The sequence below is a fragment of the Camelus bactrianus genome, chromosome 1 (genome assembly GCF_048773025.1).
Source record: "Camelus bactrianus isolate YW-2024 breed Bactrian camel chromosome 1, ASM4877302v1, whole genome shotgun sequence".
NCBI classification, from domain to species: Eukaryota; Metazoa; Chordata; class Mammalia; order Artiodactyla; family Camelidae; genus Camelus; species Camelus bactrianus.
In genome coordinates, this window is record NC_133539.1 from 65,093,879 (window position 1) to 65,106,681 (window position 12,803).

At 39.1% G+C, this 12,803-nt stretch overlaps 1 protein-coding gene across 7 annotated transcripts in view; it reads left to right on the forward strand.

Moving 5' to 3' along the window:
* FGF12 (fibroblast growth factor 12) overlaps positions 1-12,803 on the forward strand; it is a 501,860-nt gene that overhangs the window by 309,076 nt on the left and 179,981 nt on the right. For 6 of the 7 annotated variants that reach the window (XM_010959262.3, XM_010959261.3, XM_074365901.1 and 3 more), the window contains one exon: positions 9,230-9,340. In XM_010959262.3, the coding sequence (XP_010957564.1) occupies positions 9,230-9,340 (111 nt within the window). Of the gene's footprint in view, positions 1-3,244; positions 3,265-9,229; positions 9,341-12,803 lie in introns of those variants that run through there. The other variant, XM_074365912.1, reaches the window with a different exon arrangement.

The window sequence follows — 12,803 nt, forward strand, 5'->3', positions numbered from 1 at the left end:
CTGTGTTCACTGCATATGATTAGTTGTGTGTATGTCTCAGTGGTGAGGCCGTGGGTGCTGCCTTCAAGGCAGGAACTTCATCTTACTCATCTTTGTACCCAGCACCTAGTGCATCTTGGAAGTCCGTAAACTGTGTTTGAGTTATTTTAAATTTTTGTGATCATATTATAGGGAGGAATCTGGGAGGGAGGGGGCTAATGGTATGAAGAATAAAATTGGCTCAGTACAGAAGCCCCATCCCGATGGGCATTTCACATCCTAGCTCGATTTCCCTGCCCTGCTTCTCTTGTCTTCCCAGCGCAGACTGTTTTAGTGAAGAGGATACTCTGGAAAAGAGTGTCCTTTCTTTCTACTTAGCTTTGAGGCAGCGTGAAGGTTAAGGATTGCCCATCTCAAGGTCTCTTGATTCCTGTTGGAGTGGGAGGCGGCTCAGGGCTTCGGAGACAGTGCCGTTTATGGAGCATGCTGCTGCGCTTGTCAGACTGTGTTCATTGTGGAGGGGCTGAGACGAGACTGAAAGTGGAAAGAAAGGCACTGAAGGCTGGAGGCATGATATTCCAAAGCTGTAAACAGCTTTCTTACCAATGAGGAGCTCCTCTAAAAGTCACAGATCACAGTGGAAAATCCCAGGTGTAACTTACCTCCTTTCTGTCCACAGACCAACCCCCCTCACCTCCCCTGTGCCTGGCCCTGTGCTAGGTGCTGGGACACAGTCGTGAATAATTCAGGGTCCTTGTCCTTGATCAGCTGTACCTAGTCCAGCAGCAGAGACAGGAGCATAAACAAACAGCTGTAACGGTGCAGGGAGTCCTCTCCTCGCCCTGCCCGAGGGAGCTGTGCAGAGGGAGTGATTAATTTTACCTTGGGGTGTCAGGGGAGGCCCCCGGGGAAGACAGCTGAGCCTGGAGGACTGAGTTCTGGGCACAGAAGAAGGCAGTGGTTGTGCATTTCAGGCAGAAGGAACTGCATCAGCAAGGGTCTAGAGCAAGGGCTGGCCAATGCGTTCTGGGAAGGACCTGTTAGTCAGCATTTTAGGCCGGCTGTGGGGTCTCCGTGACAACTCCTCATCTCTGTTGTAGCACGAAAGTAGCCGGGGCAAATGTATGAATGAATGGGCATGGCTGTGTTCCAATAAAACTTTATTTGCAGAACTGGCATTGGCGGGGCTGTAGTTGCCAGCTTCTGGTCTAGAGGAAGATCTTCCAAGAGAGCCTCATCGGCTGCTTCCTAATCTTTGCAAGCATTAGGATTACTTTGCGTTTGCCCCACCCATGTGCTGAAAGCTCTTTGTTTAGATTTTTCCCCATCGCTCTTCACCTTAGTCTCTGTGAAATCCACTTCTAACCATGCTATCTACAACAGCACATCCGTTCCCCGAAGCTCCATCCTTTTTCATTGCTTTCATTTACATCATGGCACTTAGATGAAAACTCTGTTATGCAGGAATTGTTGTTTTGCTTTTCGTCTTTCCTGCTGGAATGTGAACTTCATGGCTTGTTCTCTGTTTTAATTTACTCTGCGCTGTGCTGGAGTCCGGGATGTTCATCTCCTTCGCTCCAGTGTTGCATCCAGGGAGGTCAAACGGTAGTTTGAAATCAGCCATGGTGGGGAGATATACCTCTGTGGAAATCGGTCCCATGGAAATCAGGTTTTGGGCATTTTTTTAAAGAGCTGTTTTACAAGCATATCACTGGTTGTCCCCTCCACCTAGAATAACCATCACAAAGTCTAGTGCTCAATAAATGCTTGTTTTTTGAATAAAATGTGCTATTAGTATCTGCTGATTGAGAAAAAAGGTGTGCACTTACAGATTCAGAGTCCTCTGGCGAGTGTTCTTCCCAGGGGTTTCCACGGCCCTCAAGTGGGTGACAGCTGATGACATCCCACACATTCACTTTGGTTTTGCTAGGCCATGACGACATGTCTCCAGACTTCTGCGTTGTTCCGCCAGGTGCTCCTTTCTGGACATCCACTGCAGTCTCCTGAGTGAGGAGGGGCCTCAGGCCTGCATCTCTTTTACTAAACAACGAGTATTTTTAATGAATTCCCCCAGCTCAGTGTAGTTGTAATTTTGTGTTCAAAAGTCCAGCTGCGTTCTATCCTCTTTCAAATGTCTGACTATATGCATTTCTGATTTGTCCGGGGCTTTGATTTACGGTATGTAAATGTGTCCTCGTCGGTACCCTGTGGCTGTGATTGTCAGAAGAATATCGGTTTCTGAACAGTTTCCCGCCCTGATAATCTGATTTTGAAACCTGCAGCAGAATGCGGCCCCGGAGCACTTGACAAGAATCCCAGTTGAACAGCCTCTTCAACCTCAGTTCCTTTAAGCAGGCAGCACTAAACCTTAACACCTAGGGTCTGTTTGTAAACCCACAGAGCCTGATTAGAAACCCCCATCAAATTACTACACAATCCATGTTTTTTAATTTTTTTTTAATTGAACTATAGTCAGTTACAAGTGTCAGGTTCTGGTGTATAGCATAATGTCCCAGTCATACATATGTATACGTATATTCGTTTTCATATTCTTTTTCAGTAAAATTATTACAAGGTGTTTTTTTTTTAATTCAATTTGATTTATTTTATTGACATGTTTAACATTTACAAAGAACTTTCCATTTTCAGGATGCCTGCTAAACGGTCTTTTCAATTCCCTTACCCAAGCACACACTCAAAAACAGAAAAGTGAACTTGTATTTAATGGCCGTCTGGCTTCTCGCAAAGCTTTTCGGACCTCAGGGCTGGAGAGGACCCTTCGTTGCTGCACTTGCGGAGGTGTCTGTGTCCTTCACAGCTGTTCTGACCCTAGTTTTTCCGCTTCTCCCTGTTTGCTTCTGTCCAGTGATGAAAAACTCACTCTTTCCTTAGGCAGCCTGTTCTCTTTTTGAATACACTTTACAGAAAGTTGTTTTGTTTTTTTTTTTAACATGCCTCCCTGTAACATTCACCCATTGGCCCGAGTTCTCTTCCTGTGGAGCCACTGAGAACAAATTGGCCTTTTCTTGCTCGTGTCTCTTCTGTCTTCTTACTTCTGCCCTCACATCCCGAGTCCTCGCTTCCCCAGGCTGCATATCGAATGTTCATTCAGCAATTCTTCGTATGACAGTCCTTTGTACCCTCTTTGTTTGGCTTCCTTTCCTCTGGGAATGTTCTAATTTTGCCAGTGTCTTCCTTAAAGTGACTGAACAGTACTGGAGAATGGCTGGGACCGTACACTGTTAGCTAGATCTGCCTCTTCGTTTACCAGTTCTGTAACCTGGGGTAAGTGACGTAGCTTCTCTGAATCTTTATAATCTCACCTGACAAATGAGAACAAGTACCTTACACATTCAGTTGTTGTGAATACTAAATACAGTTGCAGTAAAATCATCAGGGGAGTGCCTGGTGCAAAGTAGATGGGTTCATAATATGGTTATTCTTACTATAATAAGCACTATTGATTCTCTGGACGTGGCTTCCGTAAAAAAGTTTGGATCAGACAGAGAAAGGCAAGTATCATATATCACTTGTATGTGGAATCTAAAAAAATGATACCAAAGAACTTACTTATAGAACAGAAACAGACTCACAGACATAGAAAATAAATTTATGGTTACCAAAGGGGGAAAGCGAGTAGGGATAAATTAGGAGTTTGGGATTAGCAATACAAACTACTATATATAAAATAGATAATTTTATACAACAGGGTCCTACTGTATAGCACAGGGAACTATATTTAATATCTTGTAATAACCTATAGTGAAAAAGAATATATATGTATAATGAATCATTTTAGAAATTAAAACTACATTGTAAATCAGCTGTACTTCAATAAAAAATTTTGGATCACTCATATTTTTCATTTTAGATTGTGGTTTACATGGGGGCACTTTCTCTAAATTTAGGTGTAAGTGTTGACTGGGCTGGCCCTAGACAAACACAGTCCAATTTTAGTACCATATATATGCACATATATAAAATATGTCAGTATCAAATGTAAATATATATGTTTCTTAACACAGTTTCCTATAACCCCTTTTCTTTGTTACCCCCACACTTCAGTAATGGATGCACAACTAGGTGCTCCTCCCCCTCCTCATCTCTTTTCTACCTCCTTGCAGCTTGCACAAGATACAGATTACGTCTTGGCTGCTCTTTGGAAAGGAAAGGACGATATTCATTCAGTATATAGGAGAGGAGTCTTGTCCTAACTCATTCGTGTGTTGGCTGGGTAACCTTGGACAAGACATTTTCTCTCTGAGCCTCAGTTTTTCTTTTTTACCTTTGACTTTGATGAAGGAGGGTATTGGATTTCAAGTTCCTTTCCAATTCTAAAATTCATTCTCTTTTCTGCAATCTAGTATTCATCTTGAGAAGTGTGATCAGGGCTCCTTGGCTCCGACTGTGTTCCGGGTTTCCAGCGTGCACCTAGGTAACCACTTCATAGCGTTGCACTCTGAGCCAGCAGGGATGTCTAGATAACTCCTTCAGGTCTCAGCTTTTCTGACTGGCTTTGAAGTCAACCCTTCTGTTGAAATTGCCACGTCATCCTGAATGGAAGCATTGTTAAACATGAGTTCCTGTGCTTTACCTTTTTTCTCACCAACCTCTTTGAAGATAAAATTTCCTACTTGCTTTTGTGACCTTTATTATTATTTTTAATAAACTTTTATTTCAAAATGATTTTAAATTTATAGAAAAGCTAAGATAGTACAACGAGTTCCCATACACCCTGTACCCAGTTTCTAATATGAACATCTTACATTCATTTGGTATATTTGTGACAATTAGTGAGTTGGTATTAATACATTATGATTAACTAAAGTCCATACTTTAGTCAGATTTCCTTTGCCTTTGCCTAGCATTCTTTTAGGTTCTAGGATCCCATCCAGGATACCACATTACATTTAGTTGTCGTATCTTCTTAAACTCCTCTTGCCTGTGACGTTTTTTCAGACTCTTTTTTTTTCAATTGATAACTTGGACAGTTTTGAGGGGTACTAGTCTTCAGTTGAGATTTGTCTGATGTCTTTCTCAAAATTAGACTGGGGTTGTGGGTTTTGGAGAGGAAGATCACAGAGGTAAAGTGCCGTTCTCATCACGTCACATCAAGGGGACGTACTATCAGCATGATTTATGACTGTTGACGTTAACCTCGACCACCTGGCTGAAGCAGCATCTGTTTGTCGGGTTCCTGCGCTGGGAGGTCACCCCTCCACCCTCTTTTCGTGTTGTACTCTTAGGAAAGAAGTCACTATGCACAGTCACTGGAAGCTAGTTCTTATTCACCTAACTGTCCCAAGGTGGATGTTTCTAATGGCTGTTGTCTTTTTGCCACCAGTTATTCTGGGGCCCAGAATTCTCCTATTTTGTTGACATCTCCTAGGGCTTTTGTCTTTTAAATCCAGCCAGCATTAAGGAAAAGAGAAGGTGGAGGAGAATGTTTGCTTTTAAAAGCCTTGGCCTGAAAATGGCACACATCACTTCCACTTAACATTCCATATGACACTCATTCATCTGCCAAACCTAACTGCAAGCGAGGCTAGGACATATGGTCTAGCTGGGTGCCCAGGAAAAAGAGGAAATGGATTTTGGAGAAAAATCTAGCAGTATTTGCTACACCACTTTAGAATACAAAAGGGAACAAACCAAACCCACATCCCCTCACCATCTAATAACATAGCCATTACTTCGTAAAAAAAGAAAAATTGGAAAAACATAATCTTAGAATCAAGGAGAGTCATATAAATGGAAAACAAAATTAACTTCATAGCAAACATTGACCCTGTTTTTCTTATTTCACTGTTGACCTATGTGCGTGTGTTGAGAAAAGATACTTACCTGGGTGTCAGCACTTGAGAACCTCTGCTGTATATGATGCCTGAACCAGATTCCGCATCGTTCCCGGAGTCCGCCATGCTGTATTTTTCTCCTCCATCCATTGCTTGTCTGGAATGCCCTTCCTCCCGTTTCTTTGCCTATGAAAATGCTACTCACTCCTCCAGTGGCAGATAAGGTGCCTTCATCTAACCTGAAGACAGAATCAGTCCCTTGCTCTTGTGCCATTGCGTCACGCTGCTGCCACCCGTCATTTAATAGCCATCCCACACTAGTATTGCATACACATATGTTTCATGCATTAGACTGGGAGCTCCCTGAGGACAGCACAGGATTTATTAATCTGGTAGATCTCTAAGCATGGTCTGAAAAATAAAAAGCTTGTCTGTTGGATGCACCCAAGATGCTAGATACCCACAAAAGTGGCCTCATTTTTTAATCTCAATTTTTCTCTTTCTTTTTTAATTGAAGTCTAGTGGGACTTACAATGCTGTGTTAGTTTCTGGTGTACAGCATAGTGATTCAGTTATACATATATATTCTTTTTCATATTCTTTTTTATTATAAACTTTAACAAGGTTTTGAATATAGTTCCCTGTGCTATACAGGAGGACCTTGTTGTTTATCTGTTCTATATATAGTAGTTAATATCTTCAAATCCCAAACTCCCAGTTAACCCCTTTCTTTCAATACAAAACATTTTCTTTTCTTTCCCTGGTCATACAGGTGATCCTCACTTATATGATAACCACATCTTCCTGGTGGCAGTGAGTTGAGCTGAGCCTGGAAAGGCTGATGGGGTTTGATAGATGCTGATACAGGTGCAGGCCTGTCAAGCAGACTGTACAGCTTTCTGTGACACATCCTGAGTTCAGGGTATTTGTTTTTTTAGTAGCTGGTCAGCTCCTTTGAAACAGCTGTAGTGTAAGACATTTTGTCTTCATAGATCATCATATAATTAAAACGCAGACTCTGAGCTCATGTTGGCACTGCTCTTGGGCGGTGGGGGTTGGTGTAAGAGCCTGATGCTCATTATCTTGGGCAGGAGTTACCAACCCGAAGTCCCAGGGTCCCAGCAGGGGGATGGCTTCACCACAGCAAAAGAAGTGTTTAATTACAGCTACAGAAAGAGGAGCAAGAAAAAAATAATCCCTTTCAGGCATTAATGATTCAGCTGCCTTGCGTCCCATTACCAACCAAAATATGACTTCTTAAAGTGACTTTGTCAAGTTTATTACAAATAAAATATGAATTATAAGAGTTATCCCTTTCCTCAGTTTTTTCCTTTCCATCCTCTACTCTTATTCTGTTGGTTACTTTAGTGACTTTATAAGCTCAATTAATGTTTTACTAAAACGTAAATCTGGAGACAGTTTGTGCGAAGAATGTTCCCTTTATCTCGCTGACACTGTTTCCTCAATGTTCAGGGGTGAAAAATTGGACCTTAATGAGGGTTTATATTTTTAGAGGGGTTTTAAATTCATACTGTCACATGTATGTATTCACCTGAAATTCTGAGTGATTATAGTTTGCATGGGAATTATTTTTTTCCATTATACAGATAGGAAAACAGCCGCAGCTATTAAGTGACTTGCTCAGGACCCCACAGCAATTGTGGTTCAAAGCTGGGTCTCCTGACTGCACATTGGGTAAATGTGCCACGTTAGCGCCTGCCTGTCAACCAGTTAGCCTTAATGACAGAGTCTCACATGTTCTTTTTATTTCCCCTGATTATAAAAGTGATCCTCAATTATGATAGCCAAGTCTTCCTGGAGGAGGTGATAATTTGAACTGGGTCTGGAAAGGTTGGTGAGGTTTGATAGACGGTAGGGGTATAGCTTTGTTTGTTTGTTTGTTTTTGCAGTGAGGTTAGCTAGCTGCCTGCTTCTTCGACATGTCCCTAGTAGATCCGATTGAGGAGCCCATGGAGACAGCATGTTGGCAGTGAATCCGTTCCTTGATTTCTGCCACTGAGCACAGCAGAAGATTCTCAGGTCAAAGAGTCTTTAAGTCAAGGCTGCTCAAAGTCAACAGAGAATCATGAAAGGGACCTAAAGCTCACTTATTTTAACTTTCAGGTTTTACTGATGAGGGAATTAAGGCCTATGAATTAAATACATTGAATTTATTTAAGCTGCAGAGATAATACATAGTTATCAATCAGAATGCCTAATTTCCAGTTTAGTTCTTTTTTCAATACCCTGCTTCCTCCTTACCAGTTTTCTTGGCATCTTTTCTTCTTCTTAAGACTGCTTTAAAGAAGACACGTTTATGTAGGCATTGCCTCATGTTCCCAACTATGTGTGATCTAGTCATATGTGCAAAAGGCTAACCACAGACATACGTCATTGGGAGTACGTCCATTCCCAAACAGTTTAATGCACTGAATTTTTAAATAGAATTCTTATTTAAACCTAAGCATCAATAATCATATGATTCCTATTTTTGCCTCAATTTTTATCACCAGAAGCAGCGTTTTTCTTTTCCTACTATTTTTTGTGATATAATTAGGGCTATACATGTGCTAGAATAGTCTCATTTTGCCCAACACTGAAGTAGAGACAAAGATGGTGGTGATGCTGTAGAGAATGGATTGTTGCTGGCAGCCAGTACCCCAATAAGAAAGCATTAAATATTTATATGAGCTGCTATACAAAGATCCAAATGTGCTATACAATGGTCAGTTTGATGATGTAAGTGTGTGGGGAGGTTTTAAAGAAGAGGACCACTTCTAATTCGAAATACTTACAGAAATAGGCATGGCTTGAATATTTTTGGTGGGGAGGAGCACTGGAAAAATGACTGTTGTAGTACTGGGGCTCACTCAGGTGAGGCGTTTACTGAAGGTGAAATCTGTTTCTGCATACTTTCCAGTGGCATCTCATGGCTATGGGGGTTTAGCTTTTTCCTGTGGTTCTCATCCAAGCCTGAATTTGATCAGAATTTCAAAACCCGGGAGTTTCTGATAGACAGTGGCCATTCATCAGAAATAGAAGTCTTCCAGGACATGATTCTGATTGCTGAAAGCTTAGGAATCACAGTGGCAGTTTGATCTGAACAGTGATGCTAGAATGGGACCACAAACTTGGTGGCATCTTGCAGCCAGACACTAGATGTACAAGGGAGAAAAATAATTCATTTTGTAGCTCACTTCTGTATTTTCCTGATTATTATTAGCTATTTTTTAATTTACATTAGGTTTACTGTTGCAAAATATTATGAATCAGCCTCTAGAAAGAGAAAAAAGTAAAGCTATGTTACCAAAATGACCCCTTTCCAAATAGTTATTTCAGTATTTAAGCCACTGGCATTTATGAATGTACTTAGAGAATGTTTTTTGACAATTTGCAAGTGTGCATTATTATAAACAAAATTAAAACTTGAATAATAATTTCATTTTGTTTTGCAGAACCCCAGCTGAAAGGAATTGTGACAAGGTTATTCAGCCAGCAGGGATATTTTCTGCAGATGCACCCAGATGGTACCATTGACGGGACCAAGGACGAGAATAGCGACTACAGTAAGGAACATTAGCTTCTTGCAAACCAATTACAATCAAATGTATGGCCCAGTGTATCTTAGACTTGAAGCGTGGCCAGGCTGCCTTTGAAACTGTTTAACTGCTAGGAAGTTATTATCTTTTCCTTTATTCTTTTTTGCTGTGATTACCTATAGCAAAGAGAAGGGAGAGAGAGGTTATGTACTCACTAAGAACGTAGGAGGCTCGAAGGAGTTTTAACTGGTCAGTGGACCAGAATATCCTTTCACCCATAGTTGTAGGCAGGATGATGTTAACTATTTGTAGGAACAAGGGAGACTTTCCTGCACAAAATGGTATTTTATTCCTGGAACCAAACAGTAAACATGTTATAATAATTCTTAGAACGTCATTTCTAGAAGACTAAAATTACTTCTCAAGATAAACATTGAATATATACATATATACATTGCGTGTTATTTTGATTGAGGGCAAAATTATTTAAAAAGAAAACTATATTAAAATATGATATTTTACAGTATATATAATAAGATAAATTACAATAGATCTGTAATTTTGCTTATAATTTTTTGAAAAAATGTAAATATTAAAAGATTATTGATAATATCTCAGGAAATAATGTTTGACAAATTTAAATTTAGAGTTGACAAGTTTGATAACTAAACAAAATCATCAAGATCTGACAGAGTACATCTGCATTTCAGAAGAATTTTGAATACAAGTTTCAGAGTCAAGGATGATCACTCTGAATCTTTCAGCTTCTGCATAATCATATACAGATACCTGGGGGGAAATTTGTGTTATTCTAAAATTGTGTCATATTGTTCCCTAAAGTTTGTCTGTATTCACTGATAGTGGTTGAGTGCTGATCACATAGTAAATGCTCATTAAACATATATCCAGTTGAGTTGTCTTCTGATGGATGTGATTTTGTGGTCAGACTGACATTCTACCAAACTGCATAAGATAATATAAGAAGCCTGATACTTTATGGTAAAATATCTTTTGAAATAAAAATGAAGATCTGAGGAAAGATCTGTAATTCCTAGAGTATGAGAATGCTCTTGTCCACCCCTTCTAAATTATTCTTTGTTCACTTAATGTTACACATTACAAAATATGAATTACAGTAAAGAGACCTTGTTATAGAGAATTTTATCCTAGTTTTCTGCAAAGTAGTTGATTAGCTTATTGTGGTTTGCACTGTTGGTTTGCATTTGTGGGAATGCATTCTTTAAATGATTTAAGTTTCTAACTAACTGAGTACAGAAGAATGAGGATGCTTTCCTCTCCATGTCAAATTTTCACGTATTGCATCTGTACTTGAATGTAGATTTAGCGAAGCTACAGGTATATACGGAAAGAATCAAGGATGTTGCTTAGCTGTGTCACTCGTGCTATCTTGAGATACCCTTCAGTCTGGTTTCTTTTTCTATAAAATCAGGTGACTGGAGATGATAATATGCTCTGGTCAGCACCATTCACCCAACTTAGAAAAATTGGAAATTGATGAAGATTGATTCAATCTTCAAGTAAAGCCAAATAGCCATGCTCAGCACAGGATGCAGCTGTAACCCAGAAAGCTATCCTGCAGCTGCATAACATTTATCCTGGGGCCGTGGTAGAAGGGTGAGGGTCAAAGTGTGGGGTCAGCTACACAAATCCTTCCTTCCCTGCTTTTATTTTTTTTTAACATTTTTTATTGATTTATAATCATTTTACAATGTTGTGTCAAATTCCAGTGTTTCCTTCCCTGCTTTTAGAAAAATAATTGGAAAGTGCTTTCTCTGCTGATGCTGGGTCAATGGCTAGTGTAGCTCCACACCCACATATACATACATACATTTATACACATACATATGTGTAGTAAAAAAATATATATAGGCATGATGGCATTATACATAACACACACAGACACTGAGGGTGATACATTTTGTCAAATAGTTTTAGCAACTGTCAAAATTCACATTTAAAATGTCTTATTTTTTTTTACTAGGATGAACTACTACACACACTATTGGATATATGGGTATTAAAAGGAGTTTAGATACATAAAAATAATAAGACTGAGATACATTCATCTGGATACCCAACCCCTAGCTTAAAACTTAGTTAAAAACATAAGTACGTGTGAAGCCCTTGGATGCTCTTCCTGGTGGAGAACTCTTTTCCCTTCCATACCAGACATGACAATTACCCTGAATTTGGCTTTTTAAACATTTCCGTGCAGTTTGAGAAATATATGTTTTCATATATCTATATAGTCATCATTAAATCATTCCTAGTATTATTTTGCATGTTTATTAACTTTTTACGAGAAGAGCATTATTGTATACACTTTTATGTCTTTTTCTTCCCCAATATTATGGTTGTGAGGTGTATGTATGTGATATATTTGCTTTATATCATTAATTTTCATTTTTGTTAAGTATCCTATTGCATGAATATGCCCAAATTTATTTATCCATTCTCTTTTTGGTGGATAATTATCATTTCTATTTTAAGGTGATTACAAATAGTGCTGCTAAAATACTTCTTGTAGATGTTGAAGAGGCCTTCCCTGACCATCCTATGTAAAATCATCCATTTCACCTTGGCCCTGTCTATTCTGATAGCCCAGTAGTTTTTTCTATTCATGGCTCCTGTGATGGCCTGACATACGGGTTGGGTTGTTGCTGTTTGTTTATTTTTGATCTTCCTCCCAGGAGAATCTAAGTTTCACAAGTGAGGAGATTTTGTTTTGATCTTGATATATCTTTCTTTAAATACTCTCCCCACCTACATATTTTTTTTAACATTTTCTTTTGAAATAATTTTAGACTTCAGAAAAATTACAAAATAACCCAGGAAATTTCTGTGTGCTCTTCACCCAGCTTCTCCTAATAGGTACCACTTTATGGAACAACAGCACAATTTTTGAAACCAGGAAATTAACATTGGTACAATACTATTACCTGAGCTATAGACTTTATTCAGATTTTGCCAGTTTTTCAACTGCTTTATTTTTTTTTTTTTGATCCTGTCACAAAGATATTTTAATTAAGAAGTTTCCAGTGAAAACAAGTAATTTGTACTTATATCTTCTCTGAGTATGGATTGGAGTAAAAATATTAGAGAAGAGTTTAAATTCTACTCATTTTTTTTAATAGAAAATTATAAACCTCTAAGTTGTTAAAATGCCTTTTCTTTTTCTACTTTGTGTGGGCAGGAGTAAAAGCTTTTGATTGTTTGAAAAAAAAATCTTGTTACTATGAGCATCTGTCAGAAGTGTGTTGTTTGGTTCAGTAGAAATTATTAGGTCCAACCGACCTTACCATAATGTCTTGGATTGAATTGATAAGACACCTGTTCTTTTGTTCATGAAGAAAAGACTAATTACATGTAATTGAGTACAAAACCAAATGGGTTTGTCAGCAGCAACAGATAAAAATCTCTGCAAATGTAATGCTAACAAAAGATGCAAAACTGTGTTGGAACACTGGCA